Source organism: Rhinolophus hipposideros (assembly GCF_964194185.1).
Source record: "Rhinolophus hipposideros genome assembly, chromosome: X".
NCBI lineage: Eukaryota > Metazoa > Chordata > Mammalia > Chiroptera > Rhinolophidae > Rhinolophus > Rhinolophus hipposideros.
Window position 1 is genome coordinate 87,924,478 of NC_138046.1, and position 23,411 is coordinate 87,947,888.

The window sequence follows — 23,411 nt, forward strand, 5'->3', positions numbered from 1 at the left end:
GCCTGAAGCTAGTCTTGCAGAGGGTTTGGAGTGGACGATGGATGACAAAACCCTAAGCCATGCAAGGCGCTGGGGAGCCACAGACCGGGAGTCTCAGCCATGTGCTGTCAGGAGAAGCCCCTGGGGGCTGATCTCCCCTGTAGAACATTGGTTGGAAGGGGTGTTTGCTAAGGTAAGAAAATGCCGCCGCCAATTCTTGGACAACCTTAAAATCTCACAAGCTTCAAGAATCTGCAAATCTCAGAACCTCCTTGTCATTGCATCCTAGAATTTAAAATCTCAGACCATTGGTCTCAAGAAAACCTGGGAGTTTCAAAGCCTGCCACCAAGGAAGGCAGAGCCCCCACTCATCAGCTCTGTGATCTGGGGCAAGTTGCTTGACTACTTCGCACCTCCGTTTTCCCCTCCTGTATAACGTCCATGATGACAAGATGGACCTCAACGGGTTGTGGTGAGGATTGAATGTGACCGTTTGTGATAAGTGTTCAGCATTGTGGCACATGGGCAATTTGAGATAAGTGTCAGGTACGGGGATAATGGAAGATATTTGAAATCCTAAAACCTTGGAAACTTGGATTTTTCGAAGTAGAAAATTGCAAAGCCTGAGGGCCTCAGAAGCATCAGGTCAAGGTGTCCCTAACTACAAGAGGGTCGGAGACCCAAGGGTCTCTGGGCTTTGTGAGGATGGATGCATTAATACGGGTGTCCTGGTCAGTACCTTCCCTGTAGGGTGACCCCCGGGTCAGAGCTCTCAGGCACCAAGACATAAGACGAGACTTTTCTCCCTTTCTTCACTCAGTGATGCTCAGTGGATTCTGGGAGCCAGTGATTCTGAGACTCTTTGATTCTGTGAATTGTGGAGGGTGGGGAGGACTCCCTGCTTTTTACTCTGTGAAGTAACTTCCATGCCCCTCACGCTCTGTGGGAAGATGGATTGCAAGAGTGTCCAGAGCTCCCTGTCCCTGAGCAGTGAGAGTGGTGATGACCATATCAATCCCACCTAAGGGAAAACTGAGGGCTGGAAACCCAGCCCTATTCTGTCTCTTTCCCTGGTGTTTCCCATCCACACATCGGGCCTCAGCACCTCTTTTTCTTTCCCCAGAAACACTCAAATATCTACTCACTCACAGAGTGGCATCTCTGCTTGCCTGGGATGCCCCTGTGATTTAATTGAGTTCTTTTCCTTTGTTTTGGTTTGTTTTTTTTTTGTTGTTTTTTTTTTCCCTGACTCTACACACTTTTGTTTAAAAAACTGTGGTTTCTCATGAGCCGTGTTATCTCATTGATACCTCTCACTTCTGTGGTGAGGAGAAGAAATATTTTAAGATGACTCGTAAAGGGCAAAGAAAAAAACCCAAAATTTCAAAATTTCCGTTAAAGTCTCATAATCAAGAAGAGGAGAAACAGAGAGAGAGAGAGCGAGAGAGAGAGAGAGAGAGAGAGAGAGAGAGAGAGAGCGAGAGAGAGAGAGAGAGAGAGAGAGAACTATGAGAACCCCCCCACCCCGTGATTATCAGCGCACACAGTCATCAAAAAATTTTGGATTATTAGAAGAGAGAGGTCTGTGGCTTCCACACCGTGGTTTTTCTTCTCGGTATAAAAGCAAAGTTGTTTTTGATATGTGACAGTTTCCCACAAGCCAGGCTGATCCTTTTCTGTTGGTCCACTTCACCAAGGTGAGTGTCCCCACTCTCCCCCACCAGAGGCGGGTCCTATGGCAGAGATGGCTGTGAGGTAGGCACTGGACGGTCAGACATCCTCCAGTCCAGTCCAAACGCATGCAGCTACCGTGCTCCTGGGCAGGTAAGGTATTTTTTACAATAATAATAGAAATAATCAATGCCAGAAGACTGATAGGTAAAGTACTTCACCAATGCTTGGCCAGAGGCAAAGATAAACACATTGATTGATATGTAGATTGGTACGATTTTTTTGGATATGTCAACTGCCAGTCTTTATGAATTTTAGAGCTTTAAACAACTTGAAACACTGTGTATGTGTAACTAGAAATTTCAACTACATCTCTCAACTCTCCGTCTCTTCTTTCTCGATATCTCCCATCCCTTTGTCTCTATTCACCCTGTCTCGCTGTTTGTGTGTTCCTTTGCCCCTGTTTTTCTCTGTCTGTTTCCCTGACACTCAGAGCCTCCATCCCTCTGTCTCTGTCTACTCTGACCATCTTCCCTGTCTTTGTCTCCTCCATCTTAACCACACTTTGTCTATCTCCTTTCCTCGGGCTTTCTCCCACTGTCTCTGCTGCTCTCTTGTCTCACCTTCCCCACCTGCCTTCCCACCCAGCATCCAGCCCAGAGTTTTACACAGTTGGCGCTTAATAATAGCGTGTTGAGCAATGTCAGTGAGGACATTTGCATTTTATGAGAACGAGCATCAATTCTGTTTGCTCCGATCAAAGAAGGATCGCGAACTGCTGGGTCAGGCTAAGCACTTCACTGAACTTGTGCTGGCCCTGTGTGAGAGGAGACCCTCCTAGGGAGCCACTTCATGCCATTGTCAACCGTGGCTTCGCTGTGTGATCCTACGCCCAGGACCTCCTGTGTGTGTATGTGTGTGGCCAGAGTCCATGTCCAGAAACAGAGCAGGCTGTTCAAGTCTGGGGTGAGTTCTTCTCTGCAGGCTTAGCAAGTGCTCACGTTTAGTTGCTAGTATTTTTTTGACCAAATTAAAATCACTCTATCTATTGGCTTTGTTCCTGCTTTATTCAATTAATAGGTACATTTTTGTCGACCACTAAAACTTGTTTCAACATATGATCTTTCATGGCTGTCAAGACTGACCTCACATTGGTGTGAACCATGATTGATTTGACCAAGTGCCGATTATTGGACATTCGAATTGTGTCTCGTTTTTCCCTATAAATCATCCCTGATTAGTTCTTTGGGTTCCTGAAAATGGAGTTGTGCGAGCAAAGGATATGTGCATTTTTAAGGTTTCTGACCCTCTCTGCAAATTGTTCTTTCAAAAGGTTGTTCTGTTTTATGCTCCCTCTACTCAAGTTAATCCTGGGTGGGTATTATCATTTTTTAATCCTTTCTCAACATAACAGGTAAGAAAAAATACTACCACATTATTGAAATTTGCATTCTTTGATTCTTATACTGTTTATTGACCATTTGTGCTTCTGTTTTAGTTATCTGGTCATATACTTAGCCCTAATAGGGTGTTCATCTTTTTTTCCTTATTTATTTGTCACAGCTCTTTATTTAGAAAGGATATTAACCTTCCATCAGCCATACATATATAGCAAATATTTTCTCCTATGCTTCATTTGCCTTTTCTATTAGTTTATGTTATTTTGTGATGCTTGTGATGTTTTTATATGCTAGTCAATTAGGTTAGTCTTTTCTTGTGTGGTTACTACCTCTGGTTTTGTGCTTAGAAAGTCCTTTCCCACTTGAAAATGAGATAAATGTTCACATGTGTTGGCTTCTAGTCTCTTTTATGGCTTCATTTTTTCCATTTACTGTAGAGGTTAAGAGTGTGGGTACTGGAGCCAGACTGTCTGGGACAAACCCAGACTCACCCCAAGCCATTTGTGTGATTTTTAGCCAGGTATTTAAACTCTCTATACTTCCATTTCCTCATATGTACTATGATGGTTATAATCGTACCCACCTCAAAGATGGCTGTGAGGATTAAATCTATTAACCATGTTAAGTGCTTAGCATAGGGCCTGGCAAACAATAAACCCAAGATCAATCTTAGATATTATTACTTATCTGTTTAATGGATCTGGAATTTATTTTAGGGTATATGATGATGGTGACATTTCAAACTGGGCAGGGAGGGTTAGTGGGAAAATAGACTGTTCATTCAATAACTTGATTTTTCCCTTAATTACCCCAGAAACATTTGTTAAACAATGTATTTGTTAAACAATCTATATCCTCCACCGTCCCCCAGTTTGAAATGCGACAGTCATCACAAACTTGATCCCCTCTAGCCATAGGTGTGTGTTTGAGCTTTCTATTCTGTTCTTTTCCTCAGTATCTGCTCTTGTAGCAGGTCCACATTGCTTTGCTAATTGTTGCTTTGCAATACAATACAATACCTACCCCATCTTGCCCTTGGTTATTCCTCACTATTTCAGGCAGAGGCCAGCAACTGTTCTTATTTGAGGCGTCTCTCTCTCTCTCTCTCTCTCTCTCTCTCTCTATATATATATATATATATATATATGTGTGTGTGTGTGTGTGTGTGTGTGTGTGTGTGTGTGTGTGTGTATGTATGTATGTATGTATGTATGTATAGTATCCTTTGGATCCCACACGCACCCACTCTCTCCTTCTCTCAGTGTCTCTCACTGTCTCTCTTGTTCTTTTTGTCTCTCACTCTGTCTGTTCCCTATCCCACCTCTTGTCTCTCCCATCTCTCTCTGTATCTCTTGTTCTCTGTGTGTCTCTCTTCCCCTATGTCTCTCTCCTTGTTTCCGTCTCTCTTTGTCTCTATGTATCCTTGTATCTCAGTCGCCTGGATAGAAGGGCAGTTGTCAATCTGAAGCCCTGCAGACACGTAACAACAACTCACCCCAACAGAGAACAGAAGGGCTCTGGCCCTCATCTAGTTCACACCTTCCCCCTTCCCAGTGTACAAGAGAAGCAAACTGAGCCCCAGTGGGGGGGCGAGCAGGCCTCTCCCAAGGCCTCACAGAGATGTAGTAACAGAGTTGAGATCCAAACTCAGATCTCAGGACTCTTGGTGGGTCCCTGACTTTGTCCCTCTTCCGTACTGTGGACCTCAATTTACCTCTCAGCACCCATGGTGGGGCAAGGGGACCTGGGCTGCCCCCCAGCTGCTGCCATTACTCCTTCTGCCTTCTCACAGGTGGGACCCTGCCTAAGGCAGGAGGATCCACGGTCACAGTGTGGGAGTCAGCCTCCCAAGAGCTAGGCTGGGTGGGGTCCTGGAGCCCCATAGGTCAGGAGGCCTCATGGCCAGAGAGTGGTGATACTGGAGGGACACCAGTCAGTCTCTCTGTGGGTCTGGCTGTGAACTAAACTCAGCCATGTCCCCAGAGTTGTCACTGGTGCCTGGGAACGTCCATCTCAGGGCCTTTCCAGGGAGCCTGGTGGTGGGATCTCTGCTGGCAAAGGCCACAGCTTTTCCTGCTCCCTGCCATGAGGCCCTCCCCTTTCTTCCCTCCCCATCTCTGGCAGAGTGGCTGTGAGTCTGGGAACATTGTCCCAGAATGGACAGGGAGACCGAGGCCCTGCAGGTGTCCGTTCACCGATCACTGACATTTTGCTAAGCACTTCATGTACATTAACTTTGGAAGATGGGTACTGTTATTGTCCCAATTTACCTGTGAGCCTGGGGAGAGTTGCAGCTACTTAGCAGCAGAGCCTGGCTCCAGGCTGGGAAAACTGGACAGGGGTAATTCTGACCTTCCCGCCTTCACAGAACTTAGGAGAGAGGCTGAGGGGAAGCTTGCTGCAATTCCAGGCCTGGTAGGCGGGTGGCCTGATGCAGTAGTGAGCTTTCTGTCCTTCGGGGAGTTCCAGTAAGTTTGGACCCCAGGAATATTGGCCTTGATGTACTGAGAAGTTAGTCCCCCCATAGCCCCCACAGAATGTATAGGTTTGAGATTCTGAGATTCTTTGAATCTAAGAAATGATGTTCTGTGATTCTGAGCTTCTGGTGTAGTAACATTTGAAGATCCTGAGGGTCCCAGTATTTGTGGGGTCTGCATGGCAGTCCCCAAGCGTCAAACCTTGGGCCTCTCCATGGCCCAAGAAGGGCCAGGTCTACAGGGCCCAGGACTTGTCATGGTGGCCAGATGGATGGACGTCACTCACCACATCCGCCAACACCCACATCGCCCCACCTGGGCCAAGCGGGCTACAGGATGGGCCAGCCAATTCTCGGAACGAAACCCGTGGGGTGGGGTGTCTGCCCCCTTCTCTTCCTCCTTGGTGCCGATGAAGCCCAGCGCATCCGGCCGCCATGACGTCAATGGCGGAAAAATGTGGGGAAGTCAGCGGCTGTGACAACAGGGCCCAGATGCAGACCCCGATATGAAAACATAATCTGTGTCCCAGAAACATCCTCCATGCATCTTCTGAGAAATAGTCAGAAAGGGACGCCCCAACAGACAGTGCAGGAAGCTGGCTGCCCAGCCCGGCCCTCCAGTACCCCACCGCCAGACAGACCATATCCATGTCCCCTTTCTGAGACTGTATCTATGCTTCCCTGAGTCAGGCCATTCCGGGTGTTTGGGGAGGAGATTTCTTATCAACTCTGGCCAAGTATCCCAGCAGCTTCAGAAGTGACCACAGGCCAGCTGTGTGGGCCAAGCCAGAGTAGTGGAAAACAACCAAACATCCACTCACTTACTAAAATCCGTGTTAGTTTGCTCAGGCTTCTGTAACAAGTATCACAAACTGGGGGGCTTAAACAACAGAAATGTATTGTCTCAGTTCTAGAGACCAGAAGTCCTAGATCAACGTGACCACAGGGTTGGCTCCTTCCAGGGCTGTGAGGGAGAATCTGTTCGTGCCTTTCTCCTAGTTTCTCATGGTTTGCTGGCAGTGTCTGGCGTTCCTCGGCTTGTAGAAGCATCATCGTGATCTCCACCTTCATTTATTCACTCACCTCATGGTCACCAGCGTTCTCTCAGGCCTTTGTTCTGAGTCTCCATACACCCAGGCTCCTGATTCTCACAGAGGAATGTTCTAACCTCCAGGGAGTCCAAGGGTTGAATACCTGGATTCTCACCCCCACCCAGCACCACAGCTCTGACAACCCCCATGGGCTGACAGCAAAGAAAGGAAGGAGCAACTGCTCCCCCAGAACCCTATGTGTACTCCCCGAGGCGCTCTCGGCAGCTATGTGCCAAACCTGGTGCTGCAGAGTGGGGGGGAAACACACACACACACACACACACACACACACACACACAGCCCCACAGAAGGGGGCTTATGACATGTGCACACATGCATGCTTTCTGGAGAAAGAAGTAGAGCTCTCAAGTTGTGCTGGGCTTGTGGAGCACTGCACTTGGGTATCCCCTTCCGTAAAATGGAGGTTGGACTAGTCAGGTCCTTCCAGCTCGAGCTTCCTCTCAGACTGGCATTACAGGATTCTAAGAAACCAAGGCTTCGGCCATTGGGGAGCGTAGGATTCTGGAGCCATTATGGAGGGCTTTCTGGATTGGCCTTAGATAGGGGAAGAGGAAGAAAAGCAGGAATTCCAGAGGGGCTAAACCGCATGAGCAAAGGCTTGGCGGTAGGCTGAGGGTAAACTCCGGTGCGGGCTGAGTTGAGGAGCTCCCATAGGCTCAAGAGAACCCTCTCTCCTCCTTTCTGGCACCTGCCATGCCAGCTCTGTGAAGGGCAGATCCCCGAGATGACTAGAACCTACCCTGCCTGAGCTCCAGACTCCTGTACTCAGCTGCGCACTCAGCATTTCCATTCATACGTCTATTGCCAGGCTCTTCATATCCATCCACACCCTCCACTCAGCTCCCCCCATCTCCCCCATCTCAGGTCACGTCAACTGTATCCTTCCAACTGCTCAGGCTAATACCCAGAAGTCCCTCCCTCTCTCACCACCACATCCAAGCTGCCAGAAAATTCTCCTGACTCCACCTTCCAAATATTCTCAAAATCCACCCACTTCTCACAGTCTCCACTGCCACCACCCTGGTCTGTGCCACCTGGACTTTGACCAGTAGCCTCTTCACTTTTTAAAAGTCGTCGTTCACCTGGACTTTTACCAGTAGCCTCTTCACCAGCTTCCGCCCTCACCTTCCTAGAGTCTGCCCCTTTCACAGCAGCCATAGGGATCTTTTGACTCCATGCCCCCCGCCACTTCCAGCTATGCGCAAGTCACTGGGGTAAAATAATGCTCCCAGGAGAAAATCCGAGACCAGCCCCCGCAGGCAGGATCAGCAGAGGTGGGGGGACCTGTGCCTGGTACAGGGAGGATGGGAGCACTGAGGCCAGAAGACAAGCCTCAAGCAGTAAGGGAAAGAGCTGACTTACCCTGGCTGAAGCCCCACAAGCCCCCCTGAACCTCCTGCCCCCCTCTGGAGGATACATCCCCACCAGGGCTGTGCCAGCATGCACAGGCAAGACGCGCTGGACCTGTGCGAGTCTGCACATGGGGTGTGCATGAAGACACAACACACACCTGTGTTCCTGAAACCTGGGTGTGTGTGTGTGTGTGTGTGTGTTTGTGTGTGCACACACACACATATGACCAGAGCTGGGACCCAGCTGTGTGTGGGGCCCTTTGGGACATGCCCCAGCCAACACTGCTCCGACCAGAGGGAATGCCCACGTGGTTCAGGTGGTTGAGTATTTTGCACACCCTTCGGCACATGTGTAATTCCTTCCCCCTGTGTATCTACAGCCTGCCCTCGGACAAGGACCCAATGCCCAATCCCAGGCCAGCCAAGCCCTCGGCCCCTTCCTTGGTGCTCAGCCCATCCCCAGGAGCGTCTCCCAACTGGAGGGCTGCACCCAAGGCCTCAGACCTGCTGGGGACCAAGGGCCTAGGAGCAACCTTCCAGGGCCGAGACCTCCGAGGCGGGGCCCATGCCTCCTCCTCCTCCTTGAACCCCATGCCACCATCACAGCTGCAGGTGAGGCCCGGGGCCCAGGATGGGGCAAGCAGGGTGGGGTACCTGGGCCTACAGGTGCCGACCTTTACTGTGGCACTGGGCGGGGGGCCCAGCTGGGGCACAGGAAGTGGTTTTCTGGGTCCCAGGCAAGTCTGTGACTTATGCAGATATCACAGGGCCAAGAAAGTCCCCACTTAGCAGGTCTCAGAGATTCAAGGCTCTCCCCGACCTCCCAATCCATCTCAGGAGAGGAGACCCTGTCATAGTGCCACCGGCACATCCGTGGCCTGGCCGAGGAGAGGCCTGGGTCCCAAGGAGGTGCGGTGACAGGGTTGAGGCCACTCCGGCACTTACTAGCTGTTTTATCTTACGCCACTCCGTCTCCCTGAGTCTCAGTTTCTACATATGTATAAAGGGGATGGTCATAGTTGCTACCATGTGAGGTTGTGGTGAGGAGTACATAAATTAGACATGTGGAATAGTGAGGGTGAAGATGGCCTCTCACCTGCCCGCCTTTGTCCCCCAGCTGCCCACAGTGCCCCTCGTCATGGTGGCACCCTCTGCAGCGCGGCTGGGTCCCTCGCCCCACTTGCAGGCACTCCTCCAGGACAGGCCACACTTCATGCACCAGGTACCAACCCTGACCAGGCAAGGAGGAGGGAGCAGGTGAGGAAACTGAGGAGGGGGCCCAGCTGAACCATGGCCCGTATGTGCCCCCAGCTCTCCACAGTGGATGCCCATTCGAGGACCCCCGTGCTACAGGTGCGCCCACTGGACAGCCCAGCTATGATCAGCCTCCCGCCACCCACCGCTGCCACCGGGGTCTTCTCCCTCAAGGCCCGGCCCGGCATGCCACCTGGTAACACCACACCCCAAAGCTCCACAGAACCCCAGAGCCCCCAAGTCCTTGAACGTGAGCAGTGTAGGCTGCTGAATCGTGGCCCTGAGGTCAGAGGTGTCAGGTTTCATCATCTTGGAAACTCCAACCTCCCAAAAATGTCAGGCTCAGAACCTGAAAGATGCAGAATGTCAAAATCACAGAACCACAGATCTTTGCAAAGTTAGTTAAAATGTCAGCACTTGCAAATGGCAGTCTTTGAGCTGCTCTACCAGAAGCCTTGGACGTTAGGGACACGAGAGCTCCCTGGGAGTCAGGGCCCGCGAGGCTCAGGAGAGTGGGCAACTCAAAAAGAGAGGCCTTGCGGGCCAAGCTCCAGAGCCCAGCTTGCAGTCCCCAGAGGTGCCCTGTCTTCACTCGCAGGGATCAACGTGGCCAGCCTGGAGTGGGTGTCTAGGGAACCAACACTGCTCTGCACCTTCCCAAACCCCAGTGCACCCAGGAAAGACAGGTCAGTGGGCAGGGCTGGGAAGGACTCTCGTCCTGCCATTCCCTCCCCTGACACCCTCTGTCCTTCCAGCACCCTTTTGACCGTGCCCCAGGGCTCCTACTCACTGTTAGCAAATGGCATCTGCAAGTGGCCCGGATGTGAAAAGGTCTTCGAGGAGCCGGAGGACTTTCTCAAGTGAGTAGCCCAGGCCCATTCCAGTCCACGGGGTTCCCCAGTTTGTGGAAGGAGGTCTGGGATGCAGGTGTCAGCTCAGGCCTCATCCTGATATGTAGTAAGATGAATGAGGCAAACGCTGAGACTGGGGGTTCAAATCCAGACTCTGTCACTCACTGGCTGTATAACCTTGGGCAAGTTACTTAGCTTCTCTGGGCCTCGGTTTTCTCATCTGTATATGGGGCATAATAGTGTGTACTATTATTACCTCCATTTTACAGACAAAGAAACTGAGGCCAAAGAGGTTAAGTGTCTTGATCAGATCACCCATTTCCTAAGTGACAGAGCTGCGATTTGAACCCAGGCTCCAGAATCCACACTTTTAACTGCTTTGCCCTGCTACTCCTCATGCCAACACAGCAGCCTGATTTTATTGATCCCCAAAGTCCCTGCACCTCACAATAGCTGTTGCTACCTCACCTAGACCCCCATATCTCTCTCTCTCTCTCTCTCTCTCTCTCTCTCTCTCTCTCTCTCTCTCTCTCTCTCTCTCTCTCTCTTTCACACACACACACACACACACACACACACATTCTCCAACCCTACCCTACTATCAGCAGCAATTCAATGCATCCTGTCCTCTTCACTACCGAGCCTTCCCTCCATGTGGAGTGTGTTTCCTGCTCTCACCTACCTGGCTGCTCCCAGCTCACCACTCTTCCACAATCAATCACTTCCAACACCCTGGCTCAAGTGGCGAGCTCAGGCCTGGCACACAGTAGATGCCAAGTAGCATGTGTTGAAAGAAAAATGGGTGTGAAAGGGAGACGGGGTGGGGGGGTCGGCGCTGAGGCTCTGAGAAGAGACCTCCCAGAGGGTCTAAGCGCTCCCCACTCAGAACATGGATCCAGAAAGCCAGGCCTGCCGTGCTCACCTACATAGCATCTCCCACCACCCCAGGCACTGCCAGGCGGACCATCTCCTGGATGAGAAGGGCAGAGCGCAGTGTCTCCTCCAGAGGGAGGTGGTGCAGTCTCTGGAGCAGCAGGTGATGTGGGGCAGGGGGCAGGGTGGGGAGGATGATGGGCAGAACTTATGTCCTCCTGATGCCAGGAGCCAGGCTCACCCAGGATGGAGGCTGGCATAAAGGAGGGAAGGGGGAAGGGTACTCCCAGGGAAGACCACAGTCTGGGCGAAGACATGGTGGGGAGACCTGGTTGAGGCCTTACTTTGTGCCTGTCCTCACAGCTGGTGCTGGAGAAGGAGAAGCTGGGTGCTATGCAGGCCCACCTGGCCGGGAAGATGGCCCTGACCAAGGCTCCATCTGCGGTGAGCCACTCCAGGCCTGACAGCAGCACAGACTGCTGAGGCATCAGGGGAAGGGCCCTGTAGGGTACAGGGTACCTATCCTCACACCCAGGCCCTGGGACCTGTGGGCCCTGTCACATGCCCAGACCTGAGAATCTGTCCCCCTCCACATACAAACCCTCTGACCCTAAGCTCTTGAAACATTTTGTAAAGCAACAGCAAATAGCTAGACATTTACTGATCTCAGACCACGTGTGGCTGGCAGGACTGGCCATATAACTCACCAGGCCCATGGCAAAATGCAAATGCAGGGCTCACATTTCAAGATGACCACCACGGAGCATTCAACAAAGTGCAGGGGCTTGTGCAGCTGTACAGGTCACACACCCAAGAGGTGGGCACTGCTCCTGAGCACTTTGCTGGTGTGAACTTCCTCAACTCTCATGATGGCATCCCTAATTCACAGATGAGGAAAACTGAGGCCCAGGAGGCCGACGGGACTTTCCCAAGTCACGCTTGGGGACTACAGGAGCCTGATTCAAGCCCAGCTCGCAGCCCCAGCATTGGTGCCCTACATACACTAGTGTTCACCCCGCACTCTGATCATTATGGCTCGTGCTATTTGTGGGAGTCCACATCGGACTGGAGTTGAGAAGAGGCTGCCCTTGCTTTTAAAAACACTTATTTAAAATTAAAGTGGAAAGTTTCAGCCTCTGTGTCACTAGCCTCTCCCTCCTCCCCCAGGTGTCATCCGACAAGGGCTCCTGCTGCATTGTAGCCTCTGGCACCCCAGGCACCACTGTCCCAGCCTGGTCTGGCCCCCAGGAGGGCCCCGAAGGCCTGTTTGCTGTGCGAAGGCACCTCTGGGGCAGCCATGGACACAGCACGTTCCCAGGTAAGGATGGTCTGTGCCCTACATGGTGCTCCCCCAGCCCCTAAACCCCAGACTAGCATGGAATGTCAGGGTGGGAAGGAGCTCCACGCTGCTCTTCCCCCCACCGCCACCGCCACCAGCCTTTGGGAAAACACATGTGCATGCAAAAGCTTCCTCTCAGGGTTTCAATGGCCTGCAACACCTCATTGTGGTCTCAGATGTGTGGTGCTGTCTTCTCTGCGGGTTGGGGCTCACTCACTGTGCTGGGGATTAGAGTTTCGGCTATTCTATTTGGTTATCAGAAGGGATGGAACTAGCTATGTGACTCCCAGAGACTATCCCCAAGGAAAAGTGGGGTGATTAGCCCAAGCTCATCAATCCCCTACTACCTGAAAGGCCTGGGCTGTGGGTGGAACAAGGATCAGGGCTCTTGAGTGTCATCCTGGTTCTGCCACTTAACCAGTTACCTCCCTTTAGTGTACAAGTTATTTCCCTTCTTTTAAACCTCAGGGGAAAAATAAGCCCTATTTTGGTGGGAGTGGTGCAAAGAGTAACTGATGCTGGTTATACCAAGTGCTCAGCAAATAGTAATTGTTTCCATGGAGCGTGGAGGGTGAGAGAGGGAGTGAGGAGTTACAGATGGGGCCTGACTCTTCACCCCTCCTCGGACAGAGTTCTTCCACAACATGGACTACTTCAAGTTCCACAACATGCGACCCCCTTTCACCTATGCCACCCTCATCCGCTGGGTAAGCTGGGCAGCTCAGGCCAAGGAGAAGGAAGAGAAAGAGGGGGTGGGGACCTGCCTCCCAAACGCCTGACTGCCCTCTGAGCACCCGCAGGGCAGGCTCCTACATGAAGAAACCCATGCCTCAGATGGGGTCCCCCACGTTGGCTTCACCCCAGATCTGCCCCCAAACCCAAACCTAAACCACCATCCAGGCCAGGGCAAGCCAATTCGGGCCCTAAACCCACCCCTTTCCTCATGTCCACCTCAACCCCATACCTAATCCCCTTATGGACCTATAAAATCACCCAAAAACTAACCTGATGTCTGCCCCTTCCTTGCCCTACACCCTCCCCAGGTATTACCCTCCTTCCCCAGCACCAATGTACCCCAGTATGTAAACACTTCCTGTCTGGACCCCATCCCTAACCCCTTCCTTGTAACACCTATCTGACCCTTAACCTCAACCCATCCCAACCCCTTCATCAGAATCTCCCTACTGCCTTCCCAGAACCTTCACAAGAGCCCACCCGGACCCTCATCCTAGACCCACACCTCACGCCGAACCTGAACCTGAACCTAACCCCCTACGCAATAGCACAAAGTCGCCTCCCTGGCCCCATCCTGACCCAGAACCTCACCGCCGCTGTAGTCACGGCCCCTTGACTGCATCCCATTCCTAAATCCAAACAGATCGAGTTCCCTGACCTTCCGCTCCCTGCACAGCTCACCCCAGCCCTGCCCCTTAATGGCAATACACAACTCACCTTCACAACTAATGTCATTCTTGACTCTGAACCTAACCACATTCCTGACCCATGAAATAACTAGATAACTAGGCCCACCTCTGACTCCTGACCTAATGCCACATGTCATCCTGTCCCACGCCCCTTGAATCTTCCCAATCCATCCCCAGCCTGAGCCTTGACCCACCCCTTCCCTGACCTTTACCTCTAGCTGGCCCTTTACCCCTTCCAAATCCTTAACTGGACCCCACTCCTGGCCTTTAACCTTCCAAACTTTGACACCTCACCCCTACAGAGAACCCCTACCTTTAACGTAACTCCAGCCCTAACCCTGAACTAGACCCCACTCCCACCTCAGCCCTGATCCTTTACCTAACCCCATCCCGCTCACCCTCACCCCAATTCTAACCCTGTCTGATCTGTCACTTCACACATCTCCCTCCCTCCCTTCCCTTACCCCCACAATTCTACCCCATGTCAGATGACCCATGGCCACTACCCCTCTCAGCCCAACTTTGGGGGAGCGGCTCCCCTTATCCCCACACCCCCTAACTTCCAGGCCATCCTGGAGGCTCCAGAGAAGCAGCGGACACTTAATGAGATCTATCACTGGTTCACACGCATGTTTGCCTTCTTTAGAAACCATCCTGCCACCTGGAAGGTGAGTGCCTCTGGAGGTGGCAGTGGCTGGGGTGGCCTCAAATGCTACTGGGCGGGCCTGGGGCTGGGCTTGCAAACATGATGGGAAAGCGCAGGGCACTGGTTTTTGGTGGGGATGGCTGACCTCAGAGGATGACCACTGCCCCCTCCTCTCACCCCGGCCTGGCTGGCTGGCCCTCCTTCCACAGAATGCCATCCGCCACAACCTCAGCCTGCACAAGTGCTTCGTGCGGGTGGAGAGCGAGAAGGGAGCTGTGTGGACCGTGGATGAGTTTGAGTTCCGCAAGAAGAGGAGCCAGAGGCCCAGCAGGTGTTCCAATCCTATAGCTGGCCCCTGACCTCAAAGCCAAGGAAAGGAGGGAGGACAGGGGCCAAAATGTGAGGCAGAAATGGCCGGGGGCAGGGGTCACAAGCCCTGGACATTCCCGCAGGGACCGAGAAGTGAGGTGTGCACTGTCTTGCCTGCCAGGGACACTGCCCCCCCCGGATCATTCCCCTTGATCGTGTGCTCTCTACCAAGGCTGCTCAGAGGGGCCCCAGCCCTGTGCCCCCACCCCAGCCCCTGTGATGGGCTCTCCAGGCAAACTGAGCCTTCACAATCAACCACACACACAGCCTACATCAGTCATTCACAGACAACCTCGGGCTGGAAAAGACACGCAGATGGTCATGATCCTGTCCCTTGGACTCTAAACAAACCCCCAAATACAAAGAGCCAATCTCAGTACACTCAGACCACCTCAAATCTTCACAGTCACCCAGACAATCACACCTGAGTGGTCGTGTCAACCACATACCCCGAAGCACACCCACAGCCAGCCTCCGGGCCCCAGGTCAGTGTCACATGGGGTATGCCCAGGCATTTACACAGAAGCAGCCTTAATGCCTTCAGGGTCTCAAGTCCCAGAGAGCCACAGAGATACATACTGGTCACGCATGGTCTCATACAGGTCCTGTCACGTATACTTGGTCACACAGTCCATTAGAACTCAACCTGCTTACCACGTGCACACACACACACACACATACAGCACCCCAGCGTGTATCCTGAGTCCCACGCAGACATGCACGGCCACACATACTGACTCACAAAACTTACCCTGTGTCTCACCTGCCATCCACCCCGTGCCCCACCCTGAACCCTGCGCCCCCATCCATGCCTCCATGCCTCAGCTTAAATGAGAGCCAGAGCTCCTCATTTATTTGGGATCCAAGGCCCAACCCCCAGTGCCCTCTCCAATAAACCGCAGCCATGTTTCCACACTCTGGACGTTCACCCAGAAGAGGGTTGGGGTCAGGTGGGCAGGGGTCACCACAGCAGGAGGGACTGGACGGCAAACACAGGGAATGGCTAGGTCCAGCACTTGGCCATTGCCTCCAACACCCCAAATCCCTGCTGAAGGCCAGGGTCGGGGAGACCTCTGCTGGGGCCCCCCTCAGGCCTCACGGACCCGCCCCAGGAGGCCAGCGTTCTCCTGGCGAAGGGCCCGGTAATCCTCGCGGATCTTCTCCAGGTTGCTGAGGGTCTTCTTTCCCATCTCCGTCTCGATCTAGGGAACGTGGGTCGCATCCCTTCAGCACACAGGACCCCTTTCCCAGCTCCTGCTTGCCACCACTCTGTTACAGCCACTCACGGCCCTTCCCAGGCTCCTCCCACCCCCCCACAACAATAGCCTGCTCTGTCCCACTGCCAGACTTTTGCTCGAGTCGTCGGTGCACCTAAAGCGTCATTTGCTATGTTGGCAGGATTACCCGCCACATACTCAAGCAGAAGCTTATGCCAACAGAAGCAGGCGTGTGGACCCTCAGGGCAGAAGGTGGAGCTCAAAGCAGACCCCTGGCCTGGCCCAGGTCATGTGCATGGATAAGGGGCAGAGCAGAGACATAAGTTGTGCCTGGTTCCATAGCCTGTCTTGGCACAGACTGAGGGGCTGTCCCTTGGCCTGCCTTGGTCTCCTCTGCCACCCGCCGGCCTCACCTGTTCCTCAAGGTCTCGAACCTCCCGCATGATAGTGCCTGTGTCCTCAATGGTCTGGATAAGTTGACTGCAGTTCTGGGGACAAGAACAGAAGGCTTGCAAGCCAATCCAGCCGCTCCCCAGCCAGCCCCCTAAGGCGTGCTTCTCCCCTCACCTCGTGCAAGGCAGCTAGATATTTGTAGGCCTTCCGAACAGCATCGTCCTTCTTGGCATCCTGACAAGACAGGAAGGACCTCCAAGCTTTCAGCGGGCTGCCCCCACCCTACCCCCTACACCCCACCCCACAAGGCCACCCTCTCCCACCCCCAGGATGTCATCCTGCACAGAGCAAAGCCAGGCCTGAGCGTCAGTGTAAGTACGAGATGCACAAAGGGCCCGGCTCTAAGCCAGCCGGTGAGCAGAGGGCCCGGCAGCAGCCCAGCCCCACACCAGCCCTCCATCTGGCTCAGCCTGCCCCATACCTTGAACACAAGCTCATCAGTCACCGCAAACGTCCGGTCCAGCTTCCCAGACAGGGAGTTGATTTCCTTCTGAAGTTCCTTTGTGTCCGACAAGATCTGGCAAAGAACAGGGTAGCCATGAGCCCATGTCCCGGGTCGGGCAGCCAGCCAGCTGAGGGCATTCACGTGCCTGCATTCACATCCAAACAGGGCCTGTGTCACTGTGTCGGGTGGGCGGAGTAGACTGTGGGGGACTGTTCTAGGTCGGGGTGTGGCTCTGCCTCTCAGGGTGGAAGGTCCCTATATGGCCACGCTGCACACATCTGCCCTTTGGGCATGTCTGCCTCCTGGCCATGGTGGCGTACCTTAGTGATCTCTTCCTTCTGCTTCCGAATGTTGCCCACAATCTCCAGGATGCGCTGGGTATAGGCCAGCCGGGATACGTCTCTGGGCAGGGTCTCCAGCTCGGACACCTAGGCAGGGACACAGCAGACACTCCCCCAGGACCCACACCCCACCCACTCTGAGCCACCCGGTGCCCTGGCATGGGCCTTACCAGCTGCTTATAGATCTCCTCCTTCCTGCGGGCCTCCTCAGCAGCTGCCCGAACACTTTGGTGCAGCTCCTGGATCTCTGCCAGCCTTCGAGAAGATTCCAGCTGCCAGGACCCCATGGGGAGAGGGCAGTGAGCAGAGCACGAGGACGGCCCCAAGGGAGGGACCCAACCTGCCCCACCCAGGGCCCAGGACCCTACCACCTACCTCTCTGCAATCCTGGAGCTTTCGGAGGTGGCGGTATTCAGCAAGGAGCGGGACCCGGTGCTTTTCCCACTGGCCCGCCAAATGGATAACCCGCTGGGCACTACTCTCTACTACGAGCTGGGAGTGGTGATAGAAGGGGACACGTCACACAGGCTGGGCCCTTCCACCTCCAACCCTCCCCGCCAAGTCCCACACCAGCCCCACCTGCAGCCTGGCGAGGTTGGCAGGCCCATCCGGCAACAGCTCCACCGCCCGGCTCTTCAGGCGCAGGGCCTGCTCCCGCTCTGCCGTGCTGAGTTCACTCTGCCGACACTCGGTCTCCGCCTGGCACCCCAGGACCCCCACTCCCAGTCAGCGGGGGAGCTCAGCCACACACCACATCCCCCCAGCCCCACTGAGCCTGAAAAGCCCTGGCCTAACCCAAGCCCCCACAGATGGTGACATACCTCTGTAGCCCCTATCTGCTTCTTGACCCCCTTCTCATCATGACAGAGACCCATAAGCAGCGACGGGCACCCACAGGCCCCTCTGACCCCTCTACCTCCACACTGACCCTCAGGATCCGTAACGAGCCCCACGAGCTCCTGTCTGTGCAGACCCATCATGGCCCACAGGTGCCCAGAGACCCCCACGAGGCCAGACTGATGCCCACAGGCACCTCTCACCCCTACAGGTCCACCAAGCCCCCCAACCTACATCCCCCTTTCACCCCCACTGATTCTCCTGAACCCACACATCCACCCAAAGGGCCCCGTGGACCCTTCTGACATCTGCAGACCTCTATGGAGTACATCTTGGCCCCCTCAAGTCCCCCAAAGCCTTCTAGGCTCGCCTTGTGATGTGACCCCGGGCCGTAGCCCCTCCCCCACCCCTACCTGTACGAGGCCGATTCCCAGTGTCTTCATGTTGGCTTCAACCTCTTCAATGTTGCGGTTCATTCCCTCCAGCTGTTCCTGAAGGGCCTCCAGCTCCTGCTCTTGAGCTGCTCGTGTGTCCTGGGAGGAACACGCCAGTCAGGGTGGGGGAGTCAGGCCCACTAGACAGGCAAGGGCCCAAGACACCCCCACTCACCTGTTCAGGCCGACCGGAGGTGGCCAGCGCATCTGACACCTGGGCTGCCGGGGCCTCAGGCTCCTAGGGAGTGAGAAGGGAGCATCCTGGCTTTGGGGGAATGCCTTGTCCCTCACAGCCGAGCCTCAACACCCCCCACAAGCACCCTCCCAGCACCATACCCGTGCCCACTCAACTGCTGACAGCTGTCAGACAGTGATTGTATGAGGATCAAGGCATTCTCTGCGACCTCAGACTAGAGTGTTTGCTCATAAAGAAATCTCCCTGACCCTGACACAGCTCCTGCTCACCTGCCCCATCTCGGACACCCCAACTTCCCATGACAAATATGAGGGCGCCTCTGGGTGACCATCCAAGGAGAGAAGAGATGCCCAGAGGAAACTTCCTGGGGAAGGCTGGCGTTTGCACAAAGAGCGCCCCTTCACCTTTACATGGTTCCCACCCCTCCATCCTTTCTCCACTGAAGTCCCCGAGAAGCCAGCGGACCCCCTCTGTGTACCTGCCCCAAGTGGGGAGAGGATGTGCCTGGTGGGAACACAGGCACCTGTGTGGATAAAGTGTGGTGTTTTTATACAAAGCAACCCTCCGGGCCAGCATGCCCCATGTCCGCTCAGGCCCACCCACCAGATGGAAGGTGAACTTTTCTGAGTGCGTGAAGCGGGAGCCCTTGGGAGCAGCAGTCCTGGCCCCAGCACCCCAGGCCTGAAGCAGCTCTCCCAGGTCTCGGGCTTGTGGGGGTGGCCCCAGCCGGCCCCAGGTCTGGTGCAGATGCTCAGCCAGGTGCTTTTGCAGCCGCTGCCGCTGAGTCCGGGTATCCTCCTGGAAACAGGGTGGGACAAAGGGAAGAGTGTAGAGGCCTACCGGGCACCCAACGCCTTGCCTCCTCCAGGGAGCCACCTGGCAAGGCGCTACCGACAAGTCACACCCACCCTGCAGCCTCTTCTACCGAGGGGTCCCCAGACCCGCTCTCCTGTCCAACAGGTCTGGGAGCTTCCCAAGGATAGGGTCTCCTCTTCCTCACAGACACACTTCTCCCCACCTACTCACTCCTCACACTGGAAGAGAATGCGGGAAGGTGGAGAAGCAGGCCTGCAACCCCCAAATCAGAGAATGACATGGAAAGGCTATGTGGGGACGGAGCAGAGACAGTCAGAGGTGCTGGGCGAAGAAGAGGGTGGAGGCAGGGAGTGGAAGAGAGAGAGAGAGAGAGAGAGAGAGAGAGAGAGAGAGAGAGAGAGAGAGGAAGAGGAAGAGGGAGAGGAAGAGGGAGAGAGGAAGGGGGAGGGAGAGGGGGGAGGGGAAGAGAGGGAGGGGGAAGGAGAGGGGGAAGGGAAGGAGAGAGGGAGGAGGAGGGAGAGGGGGAGGAGGAGGAGGAGGGAGGGGAAAGGAGGGAGAGGGGTAAGAGAAGAACAACAACAACAACAGAGGCAGTTTTGAGACAAACGAGATCTGATTATGAACAGTATTAAGAAATCATTCTTAATTTTGTTAGGTGTGAAAACGACCCAGGGCTACATTAACAAAAGAATGCCCTTATGAGTTAAGAGACATATGCTTAAGTATTTAGCGTTGAAATGACATGATGTCTGGGCTTTGCTTTAAAATAATACAGAAAAAAAAGCTGAGGGAGAACAGATGAAGAAAAATTGGCAAAATGCTTCTAGTTCAAAGTGGGTGACAGAGACAGGTCCATAGGATTCATTAGAATATTCTCTCTGCTCCTGAGTTTGAAAATTTCTGTAAGTTTCAAGAAGAAACAAAGATAAAGACGGAACACACGGCAGTGGGGGAGGCGCGGTGGGGGGGAGACAGAAAGCGACAGTCGCAGAGGTGGACAGAGTGAGAGAGACAAAACACAGCAATGAGGAGACAGAGGGGCGAGAAAGAGGGGCAGCAAAACCACAGAATGAGAAAGTGACCAGCAGAGAGAGTGCAGAGATCTTGAAACAGAAGAAATGAGCATGGCTGACAATGGCAGAGACAGAAGAAGTGTGAGAGCTGCAGGGGTGGGATGAAGGTAGTAGAAACAGGGAGTATAGAAGCACATCCGGACTGCTCTGATTGCTTGGAATCTCACGCACATTTTTCAGTCAAATGCAAAGCACTATCACCCTCCATGTGTTAGAACAGGAAACTGAGACTCTGTGTGAGGACATTGACTGGTCCAAGGTCCACAGCCTTCCTGACTCCAACGTTCTCGCAGGTGGGGAGCCGAGTAGGTGCACACAGAGGGGAGATGATGGAAGAAAGGGACAAAGTGGGGAAAAGAGAGGGGCAGAGGACCAACGGGAAACACAAATGGGAGCAGCAGGGAACAGCATCCTTGACAGCAGAAAGCCAAGCATTGTGGGGTACCTGGGTGGGGAGGCGGGACGCCCTGTGGGCCCAGTCCTTGTCCCTGGGGTGGTCCCGACCCATGTGCTGGCAGAGCTGGAGAGCATGGCATTCGAGGAGCGACGCCACCCTCCCAGCAGGCTGGCACACCTGGGTGGGAGCTGGTAGTAACAAAGGACTCGCCTGGAACTCTCGGGGCTCTGGAAGCAGGAACAGAGTCAGCCAGCCCTCCCGCCTTGCCCCACAGTCAGGCCCACCTCTCCCCTTCTCTCCAGCACCTCCCCACAGGCCCACACTCACCTCCCCTGGAACTCAATTCAGGCATGACCAGCCTGCTGGCATGGAAAGGCTTCTGGGGCGCTGTGCCCTGGTAGGAGAACAGAATCAGAGCCTCTGGGAGGAACTGGAATGGGGGACACTGGTGGAAGGGAGACAAAACCCTGAGCACCCAGATGGGGAAAAGGAAGGCAGGATCAACATGAGTTGGGAGGACCCACCTGGAGGTGCTGCAGCTTGGGAGTTCGAAGGAGGGGTGGAACCCAGGGAAGGGTCAGCTGGTCCCGGATTTGGCTCCCGATGGCCCGGAGAAGGATAGCGGAGTCACCTATGGGGAGTGGGGAGGGAGTGTCAATCAAGTGACAATACCACATCTCAAAAAATACATACCATGGGAAAACAGCCATCGTTCCCTGACCTCCCTCCCCAAGATACATATCTATCTAGCTATCAAACTCACACTTAGTCATTCAACAAACACTGAGCACTTACTATGTACCAGTCATCACTCTAGACTCTCAGGATATCTCAGTGAACAAACTGATAAAGATCCTGCTCTCCTGGGGTGCAGGCCCGTAGAGGAGATAATGGCTAAGGTCGTAAGGACCATACAAAACACTGTCAGATGGTGATCAGGAAAGGACGGTAAGGACTGTGGAGAGGAGGATGTCACTTTAAATGAGGCAGTTGGAAGAAGGGCTCCCTGAGGTGACCCGTGACCAGAAATCAAGAGGCTATCTGAGGGAAGAATAATCCAGCAAATATAAAGGCCCTGAGACTACAGCACACCTGGTGTGTGTGAGGGGCATCAAGTAGGCCAGTGGGGTTAGAGGGGAGTGGAGGAAGGGGAACAGCGCAGGAGTTGAGGGGCGTTGAGGCAGAGAGGCCCCTCCTAGCACCAGCTCACCAGCCCCTTGCCCCTGCCCTGCACCCCCTCTCCCAGCCCCAGTCTTCCTACCTAGTTCCCGAGAAGACATATACCCCCCACGCCCGTCTGTCAACCTTTTTGCCACCCCCACCTCTCTCAGCTCCTGTAACACCCAGGAACGCCACCCTCTTCCCTGACTCTTACCAGCCCCCAGGCGCCCTGCAGCATACCTGCGGGCTGGTCTGCACCGTCAGAGGCACCGCTGGGCAGACGCTCAGCCAAGAAGAGAAGCAGGTCCCGGAGGTCAGGCTCACTGGGGTAGAGGAAGTTCTGATAACCAAGCTCCAAAGGATAGCCCAGGTCCTGGGAGTCGGGGAGGGGGCCCCTATCAGCCAGCCAGGCAGGCTCCTCCTGCCCTGGGAGCCATGAGTCTAGACCCCAGATGCTCCCACTCTCTCACCAACCACTACCCTCCACACCTCCCCTTGGCTCCCCAAGGCCTCGAGGCCTCTCTGGGAGCCACAGCGTGTTTCCGGTCAGTGTTACAGAAAGCACGAACGATTAAAGCTCTGGCCTTTCTAACTGTGGCTCAAAATCCAGAGACCATAAAATAGAAGATGAGTATTTCTGAATACATGAAAAGAAATAAAAATGTTAAAGGAAAAATATAACACGCCAAGTCAAAATGTGGAACTCCTATTATAGACAAAGAGTAAATCTACCCAGTATATAAACAGTGCCTAAAACTAAACAAGCAAAAAAGACTAGCAATACAACAGAAACATAGGCAAAAGATAGGTATAGACAGTTTACCAACGAAAGAATGAAAACAGCCCTTAAACATATAGGAATACGTCCAACCTGGCTTATACAAGAGATGTGAATTGAAGGCACACTGAAACACTTCACGCAAGCATCAGGGACAACCTGAGGCTACCATCTCCTGGGGTGCACACTGGGAGGGAGATATTATCTCAAGGGCAGTGTTCCCTGAATCTACTCATGAGAAAACACTCAGAGCAATCCAGGCTGTGGGCCATTCCTCCAAACAACCAGCCTGCACGCTTCAAAAACATCTGTCATCACAAAAGAAACAAAAGCAAAGTAGGACTCTCCAATATTTAAGATTAGAAATGTAACAATGAAATGTAACAATGAATCCTTGAATAGACTCTGGAGTTAAAAAAAAGAAAAAAACAACTAGAAAGGATACTTTTGTAACAACTGGGGAAATCTGACCACTACTAGACCTTAGATACTATTAAATGTCCTGGGTGTGCTCATG

General features: G+C 53.6%; 2 protein-coding genes across 4 annotated transcripts in view; one reads left to right on the plus strand and one right to left on the minus strand.

Moving 5' to 3' along the window:
• FOXP3 (forkhead box P3) lies at positions 1 to 15,660 on the plus strand (the record flags this gene model as incomplete). Of its 2 annotated transcripts, XM_081044024.1 has the most annotated exons (13): positions 1 to 451; positions 1,704 to 1,803; positions 8,371 to 8,602; positions 9,108 to 9,212; positions 9,302 to 9,440; positions 9,843 to 9,930; positions 10,000 to 10,104; positions 11,044 to 11,131; positions 11,332 to 11,412; positions 12,136 to 12,286; positions 12,938 to 13,014; positions 14,298 to 14,399; positions 14,587 to 15,660. In XM_081044024.1, 11 exons carry the CDS (start codon positions 8,393 to 8,395, stop codon positions 14,734 to 14,736), a joined length of 1,296 nt encoding a protein of 431 aa, XP_080900150.1. In that variant the 3' UTR covers positions 14,737 to 15,660. The 2 variants fall into 2 exon arrangements, with proteins under 2 accessions (XP_080900150.1, XP_080900151.1); XM_081044025.1 differs by lacking the exons at positions 1 to 451; positions 1,704 to 1,803; positions 9,108 to 9,212 and having other exon boundaries at positions 8,393 to 8,602; positions 9,843 to 10,104.
• CCDC22 (CCC complex scaffolding subunit CCDC22) overlaps positions 15,568 to 23,411 on the minus strand; it is a 13,372-nt gene continuing 5,528 nt past the window's right edge. For both annotated transcript variants that reach the window (XM_081044022.1, XM_081044023.1), the window contains exons 3-17: positions 22,357 to 22,489; positions 21,480 to 21,586; positions 21,283 to 21,349; positions 21,004 to 21,182; positions 19,273 to 19,467; positions 18,649 to 18,711; positions 18,453 to 18,572; positions 17,782 to 17,901; positions 17,578 to 17,694; positions 17,373 to 17,474; positions 17,182 to 17,289; positions 16,838 to 16,933; positions 16,531 to 16,590; positions 16,377 to 16,451; positions 15,568 to 15,948 (exon numbers count right to left, since the gene is read on the minus strand). In XM_081044022.1, the coding sequence (XP_080900148.1) occupies positions 15,835 to 15,948; positions 16,377 to 16,451; positions 16,531 to 16,590; positions 16,838 to 16,933; positions 17,182 to 17,289; positions 17,373 to 17,474; positions 17,578 to 17,694; positions 17,782 to 17,901; positions 18,453 to 18,572; positions 18,649 to 18,711; positions 19,273 to 19,467; positions 21,004 to 21,182; positions 21,283 to 21,349; positions 21,480 to 21,586; positions 22,357 to 22,489 (1,656 nt within the window). In that variant the 3' untranslated portion in view covers positions 15,568 to 15,834. The remainder of the gene's footprint in view (positions 15,949 to 16,376; positions 16,452 to 16,530; positions 16,591 to 16,837; positions 16,934 to 17,181; positions 17,290 to 17,372; positions 17,475 to 17,577; positions 17,695 to 17,781; positions 17,902 to 18,452; positions 18,573 to 18,648; positions 18,712 to 19,272; positions 19,468 to 21,003; positions 21,183 to 21,282; positions 21,350 to 21,479; positions 21,587 to 22,356; positions 22,490 to 23,411) is intronic.